Below are 21,472 nucleotides of genomic sequence, written 5' to 3'. Positions count from 1 at the left end.
CGGCATTGCGTGATGTTGATGCGTTTTTTTCTGGCGCTTGGATTGCTTTATGATGAACCTAATTCAGTGGATCAGGCAGAGAAAATCTTGCTGGCTCTGTGTCAGGGTCAGGATGAGGTAGGGATATATTGTCAGAAGTTTAGGAAGTGGTCTGTACTCACTCAGTGGAATGAATGTGCGCTGGCAGCAATTTTCAGAAAGGGTCTCTCTGAAGCCCTTAAGGATGTCATGGTGGGATTTCCCATGCCTGCTGGTCTGAATGAGTCTATGTCTTTGGCCATTCAGATCGATCGACGCTTGCGTGAGCGTAAAGTTGTGCACCATTTGGCGGTATTATCTGAGCATAGACCTGAGCCTATGCAATGTGATAGGACTTTGACCAGAGCTGAACGGCAAGAACACAGACGTCGGAAAGGGCTGTGTTTTTACTGTGGTGATTCCACTCATGCTATCTCCGATTGTCCTAAGCGCACTAAGCGTTTCGCTAGGTCTGCCACCATTGGTACGGTACAGTCTAAATTTCTTTTGTCCGTTACTCTGATTTGCTCTTTGTCATCCGATTCTGTAATGGCATTTGTGGATTCAGGCGCTGCCCTGAATTTGATGGACTTGGAGTTTGCCAGGCGCTGTGGTTTTTTCTTGGAGCCCTTGCAGTATCCTATTCCATTGAGAGGAATTGATGCTACGCCTTTGGCCAAGAATAAGCCTCAGTACTGGACCCAATTGACCATGTGCATGGCTCCTGCACACCAGGAGGATATTCGCTTTTTGGTGTTGCATAATCTGCATGATGTGGTCGTTTTGGGGTTGCCATGGCTACAGGTCCATAATCCAGTATTGGATTGGAAATCTATGTCTGTGTCCAGCTGGGGTTGTCAGGGGGTACATGGTGATGTTCCATTTTTGTCTATTTCGTCATCCACCCCTTCTGAAGTCCCGGAGTTTTTGTCGGATTACCGGGATGTATTTGATGAGCCCAAATCCAGTGCCCTACCTCCTCATAGGGATTGCGATTGTGCTATCAATTTGATTCCTGGTAGTAAGTTTCCTAAGGGCCGACTGTTCAATTTATCTGTGCCAGAACACGCCGCTATGCGGAGTTATATAAAGGAATCCTTGGAGAAGGGTCATATTCGCCCGTCATCGTCACCATTGGGAGCAGGGTTCTTTTTTGTGGCCAAGAAGGATGGTTCGCTGAGACCTTGTATAGATTACCGCCTTCTTAATAAGATCTGTCATGATTCCAATGGCAGGGAATCACAAAAGGACAAGCACCAACGAGCTCTAGGGTGATGGAACCTGAGCTGACCGCGACCCTAAACCTGAACACACAAATAACAATAGCCGGGGAACGTGCCTACGTTGATCCTAGACGTCTCGCACCAGCCGAAGATCTAACTTCCCCTATTAGAAGAAACACAGACCTCTCTTGCCTCCAGAGAAATACCCCACAGAAATAGCAGCCCCCCACATATAATGACGGTGAAATGAGAGGAAGGCACATACACAGTATGAAAACAGATTCAGCAAAATGAGGCCCGCTAAAACTAGATAGCAGAGGATACAAAAGTAAACTGCGCGGTCAGCAAAAAACCCTTCAAAAAACCATCCTGTAATTACTTGAACTCATGTTCCAACTCATGGAACATGAGGAGCAATTACAGCCCACTAGAGCAACCAGCAGCAAAGAAACAATTATATGCAAGCTGGACAAGACAAAAATAAAGCAAAACGTGGAACAAGAAAATCAAAAACTTAGCTTGTCCTGAAGATTACTGAAGCCAGAAGCTGAGGTAACAAAACACTCTGATAACCTTGATAGCCGGCGGGGAAATGACAAGAAAGCCCGGTTAAATAGGAAACTCCCAAATGCTAATAGAACAGGTGGACACCAGAGACAACAGAACACAAATCACCCAGTACCATCAGTAACCACCAGAGGGAGCCCAAAAACAGAACTCACAACAAAGATCACAGTCAAATTTCAGTACCCTTTGCCGCTGCTGTCTGATTTATTTGCTCGGATTAAGGGGGCTAGTTGGTTCACCAAGATAGATCTTCGAGGGGCGTATAATCTGGTGCGTATTAAACAGGGCGATGAATGGAAAACAGCATTTAATACGCCCGAGGGCCATTTTGAGTACCTGGTTATGCCATTCGGGCTTTCCAATGCTCCATCAGTATTTCAGTCCTTTATGCATGACATCTTCTGAGAGTACCTGGATAAATTCCTGATTGTATATTTGGATGATATTTTGGTCTTCTCGGATGATTGGGAGTCTCACGTGAAGCAGGTCGGAATGGTGTTCCAGGTCCTTCGTGCTAATTCTTTGTTTGTGAAGGGGTCTAAGTGTCTCTTTGGAGTTCAGAAAGTTTCATTTTTGGGTTTCATTTTTTCCCCTTCTACTATCGAGATGGACCCTGTTAAAGTCCAGGCCATTTATGATTGGACTCAGCCGACATCTGTGAAGAGTCTGCAAAAGTTCCTGGGCTTTGCTAATTTTTATCGTCGCTTCATCAGTAATTTTTCTAGTGTTGCTAAACCGTTGACTGATTTGACCAAGAAGGGTGCTGATGTGGTCAATTGGTCTCCTGCGGCTGTGGAAGCTTTTCAGGAGTTGAAGCGTCGTTTTTCTTTTGCCCCTGTGTTGTGCCAGCCAGATGTTTCGCTCCCGTTTCAGGTCGAGGTTGATGCTTCTGAGATTGGAGCAGGAGCTATTTTGTCACAAAGAAGTTCTGATGGCTCGGTGATGAAACCATGTGCCTTCTTCTCTAGAAAGTTTTCGCCTGCTGAGCGCAATTATGATGTTGGCAATCGAGAGTTGTTGGCCATGAAGTGGGCATTCGAGGAGTGGCGTAATTGGCTTGAAGGAGCCAAGCATCGCGTGGTGGTCTTGACGGATCACAAGAATTTGACTTATCTCGAGTCTGCTAAACGGTTGAATCCTAGACAGGCTCGTTGGTCGCTATTTTTCTCCCGTTTTGATTTTGTGGTTTCGTACCTTCCGGGCTCTAAGAATGTGAAGGCTGATGCCCTGTCAAGGAGTTTTGTGCCCGACTCTCCAGGTGTTCCTGAGTCGGCGGGTATTCTCAAAGAGGGGGTAATTTTGTCTGCCATCTCCCCTGATTTGCGGCGGGTGCTGCAAAAATTTCAGGCTGATAGACCTGACCGTTGCCCAGCGGAGAAACTGTTTGTCCCTGATAAATGGACTAGTAGAGTTATCTCTGAGGTTCATTGTTCGGTGTTGGCTGGTCATCCTGGAATCTTTGGTACCAGAGATTTGGTGGCTAGATCCTTTTGGTGGCCGTCTTTGTCACGGGATGTGCATTCTTTTGTGCAGTCCTGTGGGACTTGTGCTCGGGCTAAGCCCTGCTGTTCTCGTGCCAGTGGGTTGCTTTTGCCCTTGCCAGTCCCGAAGAGGCCCTGGACGCATATTTCTATGGATTTTATTTCGGATCTCCCTGTCTCTCAAAAGATGTCGGTCATTTGGGTGGTTTGTGATCGCTTCTCTAAGATGGTCCATTTGGTACCCTTGTCTAAATTGTCTTCCTCCTCTGATTTGGTGCCGTTGTTTTTCCAGCACGTGGATCGTTTACATGGCATTCCGAAGAACATCGTTTCGGACAGAGGTTCCCAGTTTGTTTCGAGGTTTTGGCGGTCCTTTTGTGCTAGGTTGGGCATTGATTTGTCTTTTTCCTCGGCTTTCCATCCTCAGACAAATGGCAAACCGAACGTACTAATCAGACTTTGGAAACATATCTGAGATACTTTGTTTCTGCTGATCAGGATGATTGGGTGTCCTTTTTGCCTTTGGCTGAGCTCGGCTACTTTGGTTTCGCCGTTTTTCTGCAATTCTGGTTTCCATCCTCGTTTCTCTTCAGGGCAGGTTGAGTCTTCGGACTGTCCTAGTGTGGATACTGTGGTGGATAGGTTGCAGCAGATTTGGACTCATGTGGTGGACAATTTGACATTGTTGGGGATTTGGTTTGGTTGTCGTCTCGTTATGTTCCTATGAAGGTTTCCTCTCCGAAGTTTAAGCCTCGTTTCATTGGTCCGTGTAAGATTTCTGAGGTTCTCAATCCTGTGTCATTTCGTTTGGCCCTTCCAGCTTCTTTTGCCATCCATAATGTATTCCATAGGTCGTTGTTGCGGAGATACGTGGCGCCTGTGGTTCCATCCGTTGATCCTCCTGCCCCGGTGTTGGTTGAGGGGGAGTTGGAGTATGTGGTGGAGAAGATTTGGGATTCTCGTATTTCGAGACGGAAACTCCAGTACCTGGTCAAGTGGAAGGGTTATGGTCAGGAAGATAATTCCTGGGTCTTTGCCTCTGATGTTCATGCTGCCGATCTGGTTCGTGCCTTTCATTTGGCTCGTCCTGGTCGGCCTGGGGGCTCTGGTAAGGGTTCGGTGACCCCTCCTCAAGGGGGGGTACTGTTGTGAATTCTGTTGTTAAGCTCCCTCCTGTGGTCATGAATGGTACTTCGCCTGGTTCTGTCCATGGGCTTCCTCTGGTGGTTGTGAGTGGGGCGGCGGCTACTGAATGGTTCCTTCCACAGGTGATGAGGTTAATTTGTTAGCTGGCTGCTCTATTTAACTCCACCTAGATCTTTGCTCCATGCCACCTGTCAATGTTCCAGTATTGGTCTAGTTCGCTCCATGATCGTTCTTGTGACCTGTCTTCCCAGCAGAAGCTAAGTTCCTGCTTGTTTTTCTCTGTTTGCTATTTTTCTGTCCAGCTTGTTATTTTGATTTTTGTCTTGCTTGCTGGAAGCTCTGGGACGCAGAGGGAGAGCCTCCGCACCGTGAGTCGGTGCGGAAGGTCTTTTTGCGCCCTCTGCGTGGTCTTTTTGTAGCTTTTTGTGCTGACCGCAAAGTTACCTTTCCTATCCTCTGTCTGTTCAGTAAGTCGGGCCTCATTTTGCTAAATCTATTTCATCTCTGTGTTTGTAATTTTCATCTTTACTCACAGTCATTATATGTGGGGGGCTGCCTGTTCCTTTGGGGAATTTCTCTGAGGCAAGGTAGGCTTTATTTTTCTATCTTTAGGGCTAGCTAGTTCCTTAGGCTGTGACGAGGCGCCTAGGGAGCGTCAGGATCGCTCCACGGCTATTTCTAGTGTGTGTGAGATAGGATTAGGGATTGCGGTCAGCAGAGTTCCCACGTCTCAGAGCTTGTCCTGTATTATTAGTAACTGTCAGGTCATTCCGTGTGCTCTTAACCACCAGGTCCATTATTGTCCTCACCACCAGGTCATAACAGAGCACTATGGACTCTGGCATGGCAGCACGCTCTACGAGCACTATGGACTCTGGCATGGCTGCACGATCTACGAGCACTATGGACTCTGACACAGTGCAGCCAGACCCTGACAGGTCACCCGCCACCACGCCACGCCATATGAGCCCACCAAGACCTCCCCCAACCAGGCAAACCAAAAAAAAAACACAGGAAAAAAAACAGAGGACTCTTAGCATTCCTCCCCCTTCACCTACCAATGTGTCTGTAATGTCAGGTTTGTCTCACCCTTCCAGTGCGTCTCAAGCCTGTCATGTGTCAAGCCCCATCTTGAACTTCCAGACCCTTCTAGTTTCATTGCCCCTTCTCCTGCCACCTCTGCGTCGTCCACGGTTAGCCAGGCCTCAGTTCTTCACACCCCCCGTTTACATCACTCTACCCCAAGCCGGCGCAGTAAAAAATAATTTTTTGAGTTGTTAACAAAATTAAAAAAGCTTGATTTGCCACAATTATGTTTGGTTTATTGTGTCTTCTGCCGCCGGCAACACATACCGTGCGCCAAGAAACGTCGCCACACACTTACTTTTTGGGCCACATCATATCTCCAGTAGTTAAAAATAAAAAGACTGCAGCTTTGTGTGTCTTTAGTATACAGATATGAGGTGGGCCAAAAAATATTACATGTATCTCCATAATCTCTTTTTGTCTGTACCTAGTGTGGCAGTCTGAAGAGAAAATGGTGCAGACCTCTACTGAACAGGTCAGGTGCCAAAAAACTCATTAGTTATGACACCTGACCTGTTGAGTAGATAACTGCCTTGTATAACCACCATTTTCTCTTCTTTATACATAATCTATTACACACAAATTGAGGGGACAATGGTGGTCACACACTACATATCTATGCTCACCTGCACAGGTGTCAGAAATAGTGAATTCATGAGCCTGTATATGTTTATCATGAATTTATTATGTCTGACACCTGACTTGATGAGTATAGATAGTGTGACAGTGATTGTCTCTTCAGTTTGTGTCCAATGGATACAGGAGAAGAGAATCATGACGCAATGACATCAACAAGCTTACCAATAAAGCAACATGGCTGCCATTACTAGCAGTATGTGGCCAGTGTTTTATATCAGTATTTGTAAGCCAAAACAAGGAGTGGAACAATTAGAGGTAAATTATGATATTAACCCCTTTCTGACATGGGACGTACTATCCCGTCGAGGTGGGGTGGGCCCCCATGACCATGGATAGGATAGTACGTCCAGCGCGATCGGCGGCGCTCACGGGGGGAGCGCCGCCGATCGCGGCCGGGTGTCAGCTGTTTATCGCAGCTGACATCCGGCACTATGTGCCAGGAGCGGTCACGGACCGCCCCCGGCACATTAACCCCTGGCACACCGCGATCAAAGATGATCGCGATGTGCCGGCGGTACAGGGAAGCTTCCCGCAGGGAGGGGGCTCCCTGCGGGCTTCCCTGAGCCCCCCGCAGCAACGCGATGTGATCGCGTTGCTGCGAGGGTCTCACCTCCCTCCCTGCTTCCTCCAGCCCCGGATCCAAGATGGCCGCGGATCCGGGTCCTGCAGGGAGGGAGGTGGCTTCACAGAGCCTGCTCAGAGCAGGCACTGTGAAGGCTGCAGCGCTGCATGTCAGATCAGTGATCTGACAGAGTGTTTTCCACACTGTCAGATCACTGATCTGTGATGTCCCCCCCTGGGACAATGCAAAAAAGTAAAAAAAAAAATTTCAAAATGTGTAAAAAAAAATAAAAAAAAATATTCCTAAATAATGAAAAAAAAAAAAAATATTATTCCCCTAAATACATTTCTTTATCTAAATAAAAAAAAAACAATAAAAGTACACATATTTAGTATCGCCGCGTCCGTAACGGCCCGACCTATAAAACTGGCCCACTAGTTAACCCCTTCAGTAAACACCGTAAGAAAAAAAAAAAAACGAGCCAAAAAACAACGCTTTATTATCATACCACCGAACAAAAAGTGGAATAACACGCGATCAAAAAGACAGATATAAATAACCATGATACCGATGAAAGCGTCATCTTGTTCCGCAAAAAACGAGCCGCCATACAGCATCATCAGCAAAAAAAAAAAAAAAAAGTTATAGTCCTGAGAATAAAGCGATGCAAAAATAATTATTTTTTCTATAAAATAGTTTTTATCATATAAAAGCGCCAAAACATAAAAAAATGATATAAATGAGGTGTCGCTGTAATCGTACTGACCCGAAGAATAAAACTGATTTATCAATTTTACCAAACGTGGAACGGTATAAACGCCTCCCCCAAAAGAAATTCATGAAAAGCTGGATTTTGGTCATTCTGCCTCGCAAAAATCGGAATAAAAAGCGATCAAAAAATTTAACATGCCCGAAAATGTTACCAATAAAAACGTCAACTTGTCCCGCAAAAAACAAGACCTCACATGACTCTGTGAACCAAAATATGGAAAAATTATAGCTCTCAAAATGTGGTAACGCAAAAAATATTTTTTGCAATAAAAAGCGTCTTTCAGTGTGTGACGGCTGCCAATCATAAAAATCCGCTAAATAACCCGCTATAAAAGTAAATCAAACCCCCTTCATCACCCCCTTAGTTAGGGAAAAATTTAAAAAATGTATTTATTTCCATTTTTCCATTAGGGCTAGGGTTAGGGCTATGGCTAGGGTTAGGGTTTGGGCTAGGGCTAGGGTTAGGGCTAGGGTTAGGGCTAGGGTTAGGGCTAGGGTTAGGGTTAGGGCTAGGGTTAGGGCTAGGGTTAGGGCTAGGGTTAGAGCTAGGGTTAGGGCTAGGGCTAGGGTTAGGGCTATGGTTAGGGCTAGGGTTAGGGCTACAGTTAGGGTTGGGGCTAAAGTTAGGGTTAGGGCTATGGTTAGGGCTAGGGTTAGGGCTACAGTTTGGGTTGGGGCTAAAGTTAGGGTTGGGGCTACGGTTAAGGCTACAGTTAGGGTTGGGGCTAAAGTTACGGTTAGGGTTTAGATTACATTTACAGTTGGGAATAGGGTTGGGATTAGGGTTAGGGGTGTTTCAGGGTTAGAGGTGTGGTTACTGGTTAGGGTTACTGTTGGGATTAGGGTTAGGGGTGCGTTTGGATTAGGGTTTCAGTTATAATTGGGGGGTTTCCACTGTTTAGGCACATCAGGGGCTCTCCAAACGCGACATGGCGTCCGATCTCAATTCCAGCCAATTCTGCGTTGAAAAAGTAAAACAGTGCTTCTTCCCTTCCGAGCTCTCCCGTGTGCCCAAACAGGGGTTTACCCCAACATATGGGGTATCAGCATACTCAGGACAAATTGGACAACAACTTTTGGGGTCCAATTTCTCCTGTTACCCTTGGGAAAATACAAAACTGGGGGCTAAAAAATAATTTTTGTGGGGAAAAAAAAAGATTTTTTATTTTCACGGCTCTACGTTATAAACTGTAGTGAAACACTTGGGGGTTCAAAGTTCTCACAACACATCTAGATAAGTTCCATGGGGGTCTAGTTTCCAATATGGGGTCACTTGTGGGGGATTTCTACTGTTTAGGTACATTAGGGGTTCTGCAAACGCAATGTGACGCCTGCAGACCATTCCATCTAAATCTGCATTCCAAATGGCACTCCTTCCCTTCCGAGCCCTCCCATGCGCCCAAACGGTGGTTCCCCCCAACATATGGGGTATCAGCGTACTCAGGACAAATTGGACAACAACTTTTGGGGTCAAATTTCTCCTCTTACCCTCGGAAAAATACAAAACTGGGGGCTAAAAAATAATTTTGGGGGGAAAGATTTTTTTTTTCAATTTTCACGGCTCTGCGTTACAAACTGTAGTGAAACACTTGGGGGTTCAAAGCTCTCACAACACATCTAGATGAGTTCCTTAGGGGGTCTAGTTTCCAAAATGGTGTCACTTGTGGGGGGTTTCTACTGTTTCGGTACATTAGGGGCTCTGCAAATGCAATGTGACACCTGCAGACCATTCCATCTAAGCCTGCATTCCAAATGGAGCTCTTTCCCTTCCGAGCCCTCCCATGCGCCCAAACAGTGGTTCCCCCCACATATGGGGTATCAGCGCACTCAGAACAAATTGGACAACAAATTTTGGGGTCCAATTTCTCCTGTTACCCTCGGGAAAATACAAAACTGGGGGCAAAAAAATAATTTTTGTGGGAAAAAATTTTTGTTTTATTTTTACGGCTCTCCATTATAAACTTCTGTGAAGCCCTTGGTGGGTCAAAGTGCTCACCACACATGTAGATAAGTTCCTTAGGGGGTCTACTTTCCAAAATGGTGTCACTTGTGGGGGGTTTCTACTGTTTAGGTACATTAGGGGCTCTGCAAACGCAATGTGACACCTGCAGACCATTCCATCTAAGTCTGCATTCAAATGGCACTCCTTCCCTTCCGAACCCTCCCATGCGTCCAAACAGTGGTTCCCCCCACATATGGTGTATCATCGCACTCAGGACAAATTGGGCGACAAATTTTGGGGTCCACTTTCTCCTGTTACTCTCGGGAAAATACAAAACTGGGGGCTAAAAAAATAATTTTTGTGGGAAAAATTTTTTGTTTTATTTTTACGGCTCTGCATTATAAACTTCTGTGAAGCACTTGGTGGGTCAAAGTGCTCACCACACCTCTAGATAAGTTCCTTAGGGGGTCTACTTTCCAAAATGGTGTCACTTGTGGGGGGTTTCAATGTTTAGGCACATCAGTGGCTCTCCAAACGCAACATGGCGTCCCATCTCAATTCCTGTCAATTTTGCATTGAAAAGTCAAACAGCGCTCCTTCCCTTCCGAGCTCTCCCATCCGCCCAAACAGTGGTTTACCCCCACATATGGAGTATCAGCGTACTCAGGACAAATTGTACAACAACTTTTGGGGTCCAATTTCTTCTCTTACCCTTGGGAAAATAAAAAATTGGGGGCCGAAAGTTAATTTTTGTGAAAAAATATGATTTTTTATTTTTACGGTTCTACATTATAAACTTCTGTGAAGCACTTGGTGGGTCAAAGTGCTCACCACACATCTACATAAGTTCCTTAAGAGGTCTACTTTCCAAAATGGTGTCACTTGTGTGGGGTTTCAATGTTTAGGCACATCAGGGGCTCTCCAAACGAAACATGGCGTCCCATCTCAATTCCAGTCAATTTTGCATTGAAAAGTCAAATGGCGCTCCTTCGCTTCCGAGCTCTGCCATGCGCCCAAACAGTGGTTTACCCCCACATGTGGAGTATTGTCGTGCTCAGGACAAATTGTACAACAATGTTTGGGGTCTATTTTCTCCTGTTACCCTTGGTAAAATTAAACAAATTGGAGCTGAATTAAATTTTTTGTGAAAAAAAAGTTAACTGTTCATTTTTATTTAAACATTCAAAAAATTCCTGTGAAGCACCAGAAGGGTTAATAAACTTCTTGAATATGGTTTTGAGCACCTTGAGGGGTGTAGTTTTTAGAATGGTGTCACACTTGGGTATTTTCTATCATATAGACCCCTCAAAATGACTTCAAATGAGATGTGGTCCCTAAAAAAAAATGGTGTTGTAGAAATGAGAAATTGCTGGTCAATTTTAACCCTTATAACTCCCTAACAAAAAAAAATTTTGGTTCCAAAATTGTGCTTATGTAAAGTAGACATGTGGGAAATGTTACTTATTAAGTATTTTGTGTGACATATCTCTGAGATTTAATTGCATAAAAATTCAAAGTTGGAAAATTGCGAAATTTTCATAAGTTTCGCCAAATTTCCGTTTTTTTCACAAATAAACGCAGGTACTATCAAATAATTTTTACCATTGTCATGAAGTACAATATGTCACGAGAAAACAATGTCAGAATCACTGGGATCCGTTGAAGCGTTCCAGAGTTATAACCTCACAAAGGGACAGTGGTCAGAATTGTAAAAATTGGCCCGGTCATTAACGTGCAAACCACCCTTGGAGGTAAAGGGGTTAACATAATAACTAGCACCTCTGCCTTTATCACCCACTCCTGGTTTTGGATTACAAAAACTGATATTAAATACAGTTCAAATACTGCCAGTTTTAGGACAGCCTTGGTTTGGAGAGGAAAAAGATAGGAGAGACGGTCAACACAACCAAAACTAAAGTTTGTTAATGAGAAATATTATTATCATTGTAGAAAATTACTGGTACAGATGTAATTACAACAGGACATTTACACAACATTGTCCTGCCATGACACACGTCCAATATCTGAATCAAAAAAGGCAGCAAATTGGTCCCGCATGTGACCAACGGCTGCAGTTGACTGCAGCGGGTGATGCTGGAAATCGGGCAGTGGGTGTGCAACTGGTTCATCCAGTTCAATGTTGGGTTGCTCCTTAACCATTATATAATTGTGCAGAACCACACAGGCTTTGACCAAATCGTCGACTGTTTACACTTTTAGATTTATGGCTGATGCAAGAATGCGCCATTTAGCGACCAGAATGCCAAAGGTACACTTTACTGTTCTTCGGGCCCTGGTCAGTCTGTAGTTAGAGATCCTTCTAGTGTGGTTCAAGTCCCGACTGGAATAGGGCTTCAGTAGGTTTTCACACATCTGAAAGGCCTCATTCCCAACCATAACAAATGGCATCGGTGCACCTTGAGTGTTGGGGAAAGGTTGTGGCGGTGGAAAATTGAAATTGTTACCATACACACGGCGGCCCATATCCGAGTTCTTGAAAGTCTGGGAATCGTTGCCACGGCCAAAAGCTCCAATGTTCATGGCGATGAAGCGACAGTTCGCATCGGCTATTGCCATGAGCACCACAGAAAAATATTTTTTGTAATTGATGTACTCCGATCCTGTTCTGGCTGGTTTGATAATGCGAATGTGCTTTCCATCCACCGCTCCTAAACAGTTGGGGAAATCACACACATTCTAGAATTTTTCCGCAATTTCAAGCCACATGTCCAAGGTGGGTAGGGGTATAAACTCATCCCGGAGTACATTCCACAAAGCCTGGCAGGTGTCCACAACTATTCCAGACAGGGTGGATATTCCAAGCCGGTATTGGAAGTGGGAGGATGATAAACTCTCTCCGGTGGCCAGAAATCTGGAAGAAAAACAAACACAAAAAAAATTACAATCTATTCTTTTTATGGTGTGGTTACGATAAAGAAAGGAAAATACCCAAAAAATACATGTCAGAAAACACTAAATTTGGACTGTCATTGGTTTAGATTTTGAACGTACCTTAATGTAACCTGCAGACGTTCCTCGGGTGGAGTCGCTCTACGGAGCTGGGTGTCCTGTCGCCGTATGGCTCCTTGGACACGAGAAAGCAAATCCCAGAACGAATCTTGCGACATTCGTGTGTATTCCTGGAATTTCTCCGGGTTGGCATTAAGCTCGGCATAGAGCGTGTGATAGGCTCCACGGCTCTCACGTAGTTCGATAATGGGGTGCCTCCAAAAACGCCTACGTTGTCTCCTTCTCCATCTTTCGCGATTTCTGTCTTGCTCCCAAGCAAAAACACAGGCAAGAAACAGCTTGAAGCTGAAATCCAGGTTGAAATAAAAGCTCTCCATGCGAAGATCCATCATGACACAGGATACAGTAGCAAACTGTTACATTTTCAGTAGCCCTAGGGTCTATACATAGAGATCCCATAATACATGCCCTCTGTAGTTCCATTGGTGGTGTCTGGTTATCTTGATTTTTCTCTTGTGAAATTTCTCATCATGCGCACAAAAAATGCAAACGCAGGAAAAAACGCATGTAAACGCGTACAAACGCGTCATTTTTTTAACCGCATGCGACAACGCATGCGTCTAAAAAATGCTGCGTTTGTACGCGTTTATATGCATTTTTTCCACCACTTGCGGAAGCGTTTTAAACGCTGCGGATTTAAACGCAATTGTAAAACTAGCCTTAGGAATATAGCAAGGCCTGCAACTGGTGCTGGGACAGGTGAGTAACAAAAGCATAATATATTCCATGAACAAGAAAAAACAATATTTCTTTAGGATAAAAAAAATCACCACTAAAAAACATTGGTCTGTCACTAAGATATTACTTCTGTACAAGGCATAACTGACACCACATCACAAAATGGATAATCTAATACCATTTTTTTTTGCAGATCAGTAAACCTTCAAATGACCCTAAAAAAATTATCTGGATGGACTGTGGTATTCACGCTCGTGAATGGATTGCTCCAGCTTTCTGCCAGTGGTTTGTTAAAGAGGTGAGTTTTCCAATCTACAGTTTAGGCTACTTTCACACTAGCGTCGTACTCGGCCCATCGCAGTGCATCGGGCCGAGGTACCGACGCTAGCAGTGAATGCGCCGCACAACGGGGGCAGCGGATGCATTTTTCTAGCGCATCCGCTGCCCCATTGTGAGGTGTGGGGAGGTGGGGGAGGAGTTTCGGCCGGGCACGCGCGGTCGGAAATGGCGGACCGTCGGAAGCAAAAACGTTACATGTAACGTTTTTTGCTCCTGGCGGTCCGCCACAACACGGCGCAACCGTGGTACGACGGTTGTGACGTGTGTCAATGCGTTGCAATGCGTCGCTAATGTTAGTCTATGGGGCAAAAACGCATCCTGCAGACAACTTTGCAGGATGCGTTTTTTCCCTTAAACGACACATTGCGACGTATTGAAAAAAACGCTAGTGTGAAAGTAGCCTTATAAGTCACTATGTAATAAGCTTGACCCAAATTCCCGATAGTGGTGAAAAAAAAAACCAAATTAAGTGATTTATATTGTTTAACAAAAGGTGAGTGTAAGGGACCATGTATCTTTTGAAAACTTAGTGATTTAGTGCACTGACAATTATCACTAAGGGTGCATTCAGACATCTGTTTAAATCAGACTGAGAATGGACCGTAATGCACAGACTGGCCGACGGGTCTCCCGACCCGATCATGAGAGATTCAGATATTTCTATGAAGCTGTCATGCTTCAGAGTTCAGGAGACCCGTCACCTGTTAGTGCATTGCTGTCCAATCACGGTCGATTTATATGGACGTCTGAATGTAGGAAAGAAGAAATATAAGCCAGCTCACCCGTGATGCATAAACCAAACTTCAGGAGCACGGACCCGCTGTGTCCAGGCGTATAAAGTCCAAAAAAAGAAGAGAATGTCCAGCTTCACTGAATCCGTAAAAAATAGTTTTCTTTATTCACAAACTTTAAGCATAGAGGATACAGACTTTAGCACGAACCATATGGGTAAGAATCTCAACGCGTTTCTGGAGACTAAGCTCCCTTAATCATGACAACAACAAACAAATAAATTTCATATATATATTGTACTATGCAAAAAATTAAGGCAGTTATTGAAAAAAGTGGCAAAGTTAGAATGTTTTAAAAATAGATATGTTGATTGTATTTTATTAATTGATAAAAATAAAGTGAATAAAATGAATTGTTTTCCTCACCTGCCTAAAACGTTTTCACAGTACTGTGCGCATTTGTGGTACTATGTGAAATAAATTATTTTCTCCTTGTCAGATTGTACTGAACCACCAGAGAGATTCCCGTATACAGAAAGTTCTGAAGAATATAGATCTGTATGTCCTGCCTGTTCTAAACATTGATGGCTACATCTATACCTGGACCACAGTAAGTCAAGTTAAAAATTGTTGCCTGTTACAGTAATAATGATTGTAAGAATACAGTAAGATAGTAAAATAGCTGATCAGCAGTGCAGAAAGCCAAGGGCACATGATTTAATAGCACAAGTGCACACACTGTATCAAGTATAAGAATCCCTATGGATCATGGAGTAATGTGTTATTTCTATACAGTTGGATGACACTTCTGATAACAAGGACCTTGAGTGAACTTTGGCATTTTTTAATTATGTTTTCTGTTTGTGTTTACACAGAGTAGAGAGAGAGAATCTCCTGTTACATGGAGACTGCCAACAAGAAGGAAAAGCTTTTCTTATTATGTGTCTCTGCTTAGTATATTCTCTAACTGGGTTGCTGTGACCAGTGGGGTACCGCAGGCGTCAGTGTTGGGACCTATTCTCTTCAGCATATTTATTAACGACCTGGTAGAAGGATTGCACAGTAAAATATCAATATTTGCAGATTATACAAAACTATGTAAAGCAGTCAATACAAGAGAAGATAGTATTCTGCTACAGATGGATCTGGATAAGTTGGAAACTTGGGCCAAGATGTGGCAGATGCGGTTTTACAATGATAAATGTAAGGTTATACACATGGGAAGAAGGAATCAATATCACCATTACATACTGAACGGGAAACCACTGGGTAAATCTGACATGGAGAAGGATTTGGGGATCCTAGGTAATGATAAACTTACCTGGAGCGGCAAACATGTTCATGAGGTGCATTAAAAGAGGTCTGGATACACATGATGAGAGCATTATACTGCCTCTGTACAAATCCCTGGTTAGACCGCACATGGAGTACTGTGTACAGTTTTGGGAACCGGTGCTTAGGAAGGATATAATGGAACTAGAGTGAGTACAAAGGAGGGCAACAAAATTAATGAAGGGGATGGGGAACTACAGTACTCAGAGACATTAGCAAAATTATGATCATTTAGTGTAGAAAAAAGATGACTGAGGGGCGATCTAATAACCATGTATAAGTATATAAGGGGACAATACAAATATGTCTCCGAAGATCTGTTTATTCCAAGGAAGGTGACGGTCACAAGGGGGCATTCTCTGCGTCTGGAGGAGAGAAGGTTTTTCCACCAACATAGAAGAGGATTCTTTACTGTTAGGGTAGTGAGAATCTGGAATTCCTTTCCTGAGGAGGTGGTGTTGGCAAAGTCAGTCGAGGAGTTCGAGAGAGGCCTGGATGTCTTTCAGGAGCGTAACAATATGGCATCTTACAGTTAATAGGTTCTTTAGAAGGATGTAGATCTGGGGATTTATTCTGACGTAATATAGGCTGAACTGGATGGACAAATGTCTTTTTTTGGCCTTGCTAACTATGTTACTATGTTGCTAACTATGTAAAAGTAGATGTTGCCCTGTCTTACATTTTTTGAGATGTGTTGCTTCTATCAATTTCTAAATGAGTTAACTTTTCACATGAAATGAAAAAATGTCTGATGCTCAAATTATTTTATGTTCTATTGTGAAAGAGATTTCTGAATCATTGCATTCTTGTTTTTTCATTACATTTTACACAGCATCCAAACTTTGTGGGTATTAAAGTTATAGAGTATGTCCAGAACCTGTAATGAAAGTCTTAGTTACTCACCGGTTACCGGTGTTTTTCGGAGTCCATGACAGCACCACGGAGAGAGGGAATCCGCCCTTCAGGAACAGGAAACCTACAGATACATAAGGGCGGCACCTCTCCCACGCATCAGTTGGTTTACAGAGCACAAGAAGACCACCAAGGTTAATAGCATACTTAATAAACAATGATACAACAATTAACTATTCACTACCCGTGAATTATATAAATAAAGGAAGAGGTGTACACCCAGAACTTAAGAAGACGGGAGGGTATGTACGGGTGCTGTCATGGACTCCGAAAAACACCATTAACCGGTGAGTAACTAAGACTTTATTGGTCGTCCATGACAGCACCACGGAGAGAATTACAGAGAGTAGGGTTGAGCGAAACGGGTCAGCCATTTTCAGAAGTCGCCGACTTTTGGCAAAGTCGGGTTTCATGAAACCCGACCCGACCCCTGCGTGGGGTCGGCCATGAGGTCGGCGATCTTCTGAATCTGGTATCGGAATTCCGATACCGAGTTCCGATATGTTTGCAATATCGGAAATCGGTATCGGAATCCATATTTAAGTGTAAAATAAAGAATTAAAATAAAAAATATTGCTATACTTACCCTCTGATGCGCCCTAGCACTAACCGGCAGCCTTCGTTCCTTAGAATCAGCGCGTGAATGACCTTAGATGACGTCGCGGCTTGTGATTGGTCACGCGACCGCCCATGTGACCGCTCACGCGACCAATCACAAGCGGCGACGTCACCGAAGGTCCTTCAAGCGCTGATTCTTAGGAAGGAAGGCTGCCGGAAAGAAGCAGGGCGCGTCCGAGGGTGAGTATATACCTAATAGGAATATACTCACCCTCGGACGCGCCCTGCTTCTTTCCAGCAGCCTTCCTTCCTAAGAATCAGCGCTTGAAGGACCTTCGGTGACGTCGCGGCTTGTGATTGGTCGCATGAGCGGTCACATGGGCGGTCGCGCGACCAATCACAAGCCGCGACGTCATCTAAGGTCATTCACGCGCTGATTCTAAGGAAGGAAGGCTGCCGGTTAGTGCCAGGGCGCGTCAGAGGGTAAGTATAGCAATATTTTTAATTTTAATTCTTTATTTTACACTTAAATATGGATCCCAGGGCCTGAAGGAGAGTTTCCTCTCCTTCAGACCCTGGGAACCATTGGAAACCCAATGCACTGCATTGGGTTTCGTGTTTCGGCCGACCCCGACCCCGAATTTTTTATAGGATCGGCCGATTTCACTCGACCCGACTTTTGAAAAAGTCGGGTTTCGTGAAACCCGACCCGATCCTATAAAAGTAAAAGTCGCTCAACCCTAACAGAGAGTAACTATCTAGGGAGGGACTACGGCTTGCCGCACCCTTACACCGAAAGAGAGGTCCGAAGAGGCACCCAGGTTCAATCTATATTGGTTATAGAATGTGGTTGGAGAAGACCAAGTAGCAGCCTTACAAATTTGGTTGATCGACACCTCCAATCTTTCCGCCCACGAGGCCGCCATAGCTCTAGTGGAATGCACTTTTAGAACTTCAGGCGCCGGCTTGCCCTTTGAGATGTATGCTAGCGAGATAGCCTCCCTGATCCACCTAGCTAATGTAGATTTCGATGCTCTATGACGTTTCCTGCTACCCTGATAGGACACGAATAGGGCGTTATCTATCCTCCAAGGATCAGTCACTGCTAGATATTCCAGGATACATCTTTTTACATCTAAAGTGTGTAGCTTCCTTTCCTTTCCTTATCGTTAGTAGGATTAGGGAGGAACGATGGAAGAACTATCTCCTGTGTTCTGTGGAATCTGGACACAACCTTAGGAAGATATGCTGGATCAGGGGACAGTATCACTCTATCATCCCTAAGCTGCATATAAGGGGGAACCCTGGATAATGCCTGGATGTCTCCTATCCTACGTGCCGATTTTAGGGCTACTTTAAGAGATAGATTTTTAATAGATGCTGAAGAAATTGGTTCAAATGGGGCCTCTGTCATGGCTGAGAGGACTAGGTTCAGGTCCCATGGCATGACCCTATTCTTCACCATTGGCCTAGACCATTTTGTAGCCCTTAGTAATTCTCAGCAATGTTGCAGCCAAAGAGGGCCCCTAAGGCCGATACCTGTACTCTAAACGTATTTGGGGATAACCCCATATCTACCCCTTCTGTAAGAATTCCAAAATCTGGTCTATTGGTATTGACTGACCAGCTAATACCCCTGAGTTCTGAAGAAATCTCTTCCAGATTCTGACATAAATTTTTGTGGTGATTATTTTTCTGCTCTTCAGCAGAGTGTTAATGAGGCCCGGAGAGAACCCCCTATCACTTAACAGCGCCCGCTCAAGAGGATGGTAGACTGGGCCCTGGGATAGGAGATCCGGGATGTCTGGCAAGACCCATAGGTTAGATATTGACATAGCCCTTAGGCATGGGGGGTCCAGGGGACCCCAGCGGACAGGTTCTCTCGGTCTAGCCACCATTCAAGGGATACAATAGCGTCATGGGATAGGGTCAGCAGGCTCTCCAGACATCCCCCCAACCTTTTTTGTGGTGACTAGGGTTGAGCGAAACGGATCGGTCATTTTCATAAATCGTCGACTTTAAGGCAAAGTCGAGTTTCATGAAACCCAAACCGATCCTACAGTGGGATCGGCCATGCGGTACACGATCAGAGCGCCAAAGTCGCGTTTCATATGACGCTGTCACCGCCATTTTTCATCCAATGAAGGAGGACGCAGAGTGTGGGCAGCGTGATGACATAGGTCTCGGTCCCCACCATCTTTGAGAAGGGCATGGCAGTGATTGGCTTGCTGTCTGTGGCGTCACAGGGGGTATAAAGGGGCGTGCATGCCGACCGCCATCTTACTTCTGCCGATCTGAGCATAGGGAGACGTGTTGCTGCAGTTAGTCAGAAGCAGGGACAGAGTTAGGGAGGAAATATAAACCCCCAAACCGCTTGTGCTGGAGCGATTTTCACTGTCCCACACCACCTTTTTGTGCAGGGACAGTGGAGGTCGTATTTTAGTGCAGCAGCTGCATAGCTGTGTGCACGGTGCTGTGCAAACCAACTGATTTTTTTAAAGCAACATTCCTGTTGCTCCTTTCTGCACAGTTACCTATCTTGTTTATTTGTGCACATTTTTGTGTTAAGCAGTCCTTTTTATTGCTGCCATACTTGTCCTCAGCTCATTGTAGGAAGCTTGTTATTTTTCTTATTTATTTTTTTTTTTTAAATAATAATTCCAGCCACTTTCTGGCACGTTCATAGTGTTGTGTTATACCACTGGGCCAGAGTTGTGGTTCTGTGTCTCCCCCCCCAAAAAAAAGGGAGATTAAAATTCGCACACAGTATATATTCTGCTGTACTGCTAGTGTGTCGTATATATCAGGCAGCCACTTTCTGCCACGTTCATAGTTTACTGTTATACCACTGGGCCAGAGTTGTGGTTCTGTGTCTCCCCCCCCAAAAAAGGGAGATTAAAATTCGCACACAGTGTATATTCTGCTGTACTGCTAGTGTGTCGTATATATCAGGCAGCCACTTTCTGCCACGTTCATAGTTTACTGTTATACCACTGGGCCAGAGTTGTGCTTCTGTGTCTCCCCCCCCAAAAAAAAAGGGAGATTAAAATTCGCACACAGTGTATATTCTGCTGTACTGCTAGTGTGTCGTATATATCAGGCAGCCACTTTCTGGCACATTCATAGTTTACTGTTATACCACTGGGCCAGAGTTGTGGTTCTGTGTCTCCCCCCCAAAAAAAGGGAGATTAAAATTTGCACACAGTGTATATTCTGCTGTACTGCTAGTGTGTCGTATATATCAGACAGCCACTTTCTGGCACGTTCATAGTTTACTGTTATGCCACTGGGCCAGAGTTGTGCTTCTGTGTCTCCCCCCCCAAAAAAAGGGAGATTAAAATTTGCACACAGTGTATATTCTGCTGTACTGCTAGTGTGTCGTATATATCAGACAGCCACTTTCTGGCACGTTCATAGTTTACTGTTATACCACTGGGCAGAGTTGTGCTTCTGTGTCTCCCCCCCCCAAAAAAGGGAGATTAAAATTCGCACACAGTGTATATTCTGCTGTACTGCTAGTGTGTCATATATATCAGGCAGCCACTTTCTGCCACGTTCATAGTTTACTGTTATACCACTGGGCCAGAGTTGTTCTTCTGTGTCTCCCCCCCAAAAAAGGGAGATTAAAATTCGCACACAGTGTATATTCAGCTGTACTGCTAGTGCGTCGTATATCAGGCAGACACTTTCTTCCACGTTCATAGTGTTGTGTTATCCCACAGGGCCAGAGTTAGGGTTCAGTGTCTCCCCCCAAAAGTGAGATCGTAATTCTCACACAGTTTATATTCTGCTGTACTGCTAGTGTGTCGTATATCAGGCAGCCACTTTCTGCCATGTTCATAGTGTTGTGTTATCCCACTGGGCCAGAGTTAGGGTTCAGTGTCTCCCCCCCAAGAATGGAGATTCAAATTCTCACACAGTGTATATTCAGCTGTACTGCTAGTACGTCGTATATCAGGCAGACACTTTCTTCCATGTTCATAGTGTTGTGTTATCCCACAGGGCCAGAGTTAGGGTTCAGTGTCTCCCCCCCAAAAATGGAGATTCAAATTCTCACACAGTGTATATTTAGCTGTACTGCTAGTGCATCGTATATCAGGCAGACACTTTGTTCCACGTTCATAGTGTTGTGTTATACCACAGGGCCAGAGTTGGGGTTCTGTGTCTCCGCCCAAAAGCAAGTCATCTTTCAGGCAAGTTATGTGTCAGCAGGGGAAGGTGGGGCAAAAGAATGTGAAATCCATGATTGGTTAATTTAAATGAAGGTTAGATTATCAACATTTTTGGTAGCCAGACGTGTCCTTTTTTCGGTCAGTATTGAACCAGCAGCACTGAACACTCTTTCTGAAAGCACACTGACAGCAGGGCAATCGAGGTTCTGTAATCCATATTCTGGCAATTCAGGCCAGGTGTCTAGTTTAGATGCCCAGTAATCAAAGGGGAATGACCTGAGAGGG

General features: G+C 44.6%; 1 protein-coding gene across 5 annotated transcripts in view; it reads left to right on the top strand.

Moving 5' to 3' along the window:
* The window catches only part of CPO (carboxypeptidase O), a 600,072-nt gene that overhangs the window by 539,903 nt on the left and 38,697 nt on the right, over positions 1-21,472 (top strand). For all 5 annotated transcript variants that reach the window (XM_069733693.1, XM_069733695.1, XM_069733697.1 and 2 more), the window contains 2 exons: positions 13,337-13,441; positions 14,713-14,823. In XM_069733693.1, the coding sequence (XP_069589794.1) occupies positions 13,337-13,441; positions 14,713-14,823 (216 nt within the window). The remainder of the gene's footprint in view (positions 1-13,336; positions 13,442-14,712; positions 14,824-21,472) is intronic.

The sequence above is a fragment of the Ranitomeya imitator genome, chromosome 7 (genome assembly GCF_032444005.1).
Source record: "Ranitomeya imitator isolate aRanImi1 chromosome 7, aRanImi1.pri, whole genome shotgun sequence".
NCBI classification, from domain to species: domain Eukaryota; kingdom Metazoa; phylum Chordata; class Amphibia; order Anura; family Dendrobatidae; genus Ranitomeya; species Ranitomeya imitator.
This window is presented reverse-complemented; position numbering and strand designations above follow the sequence as displayed.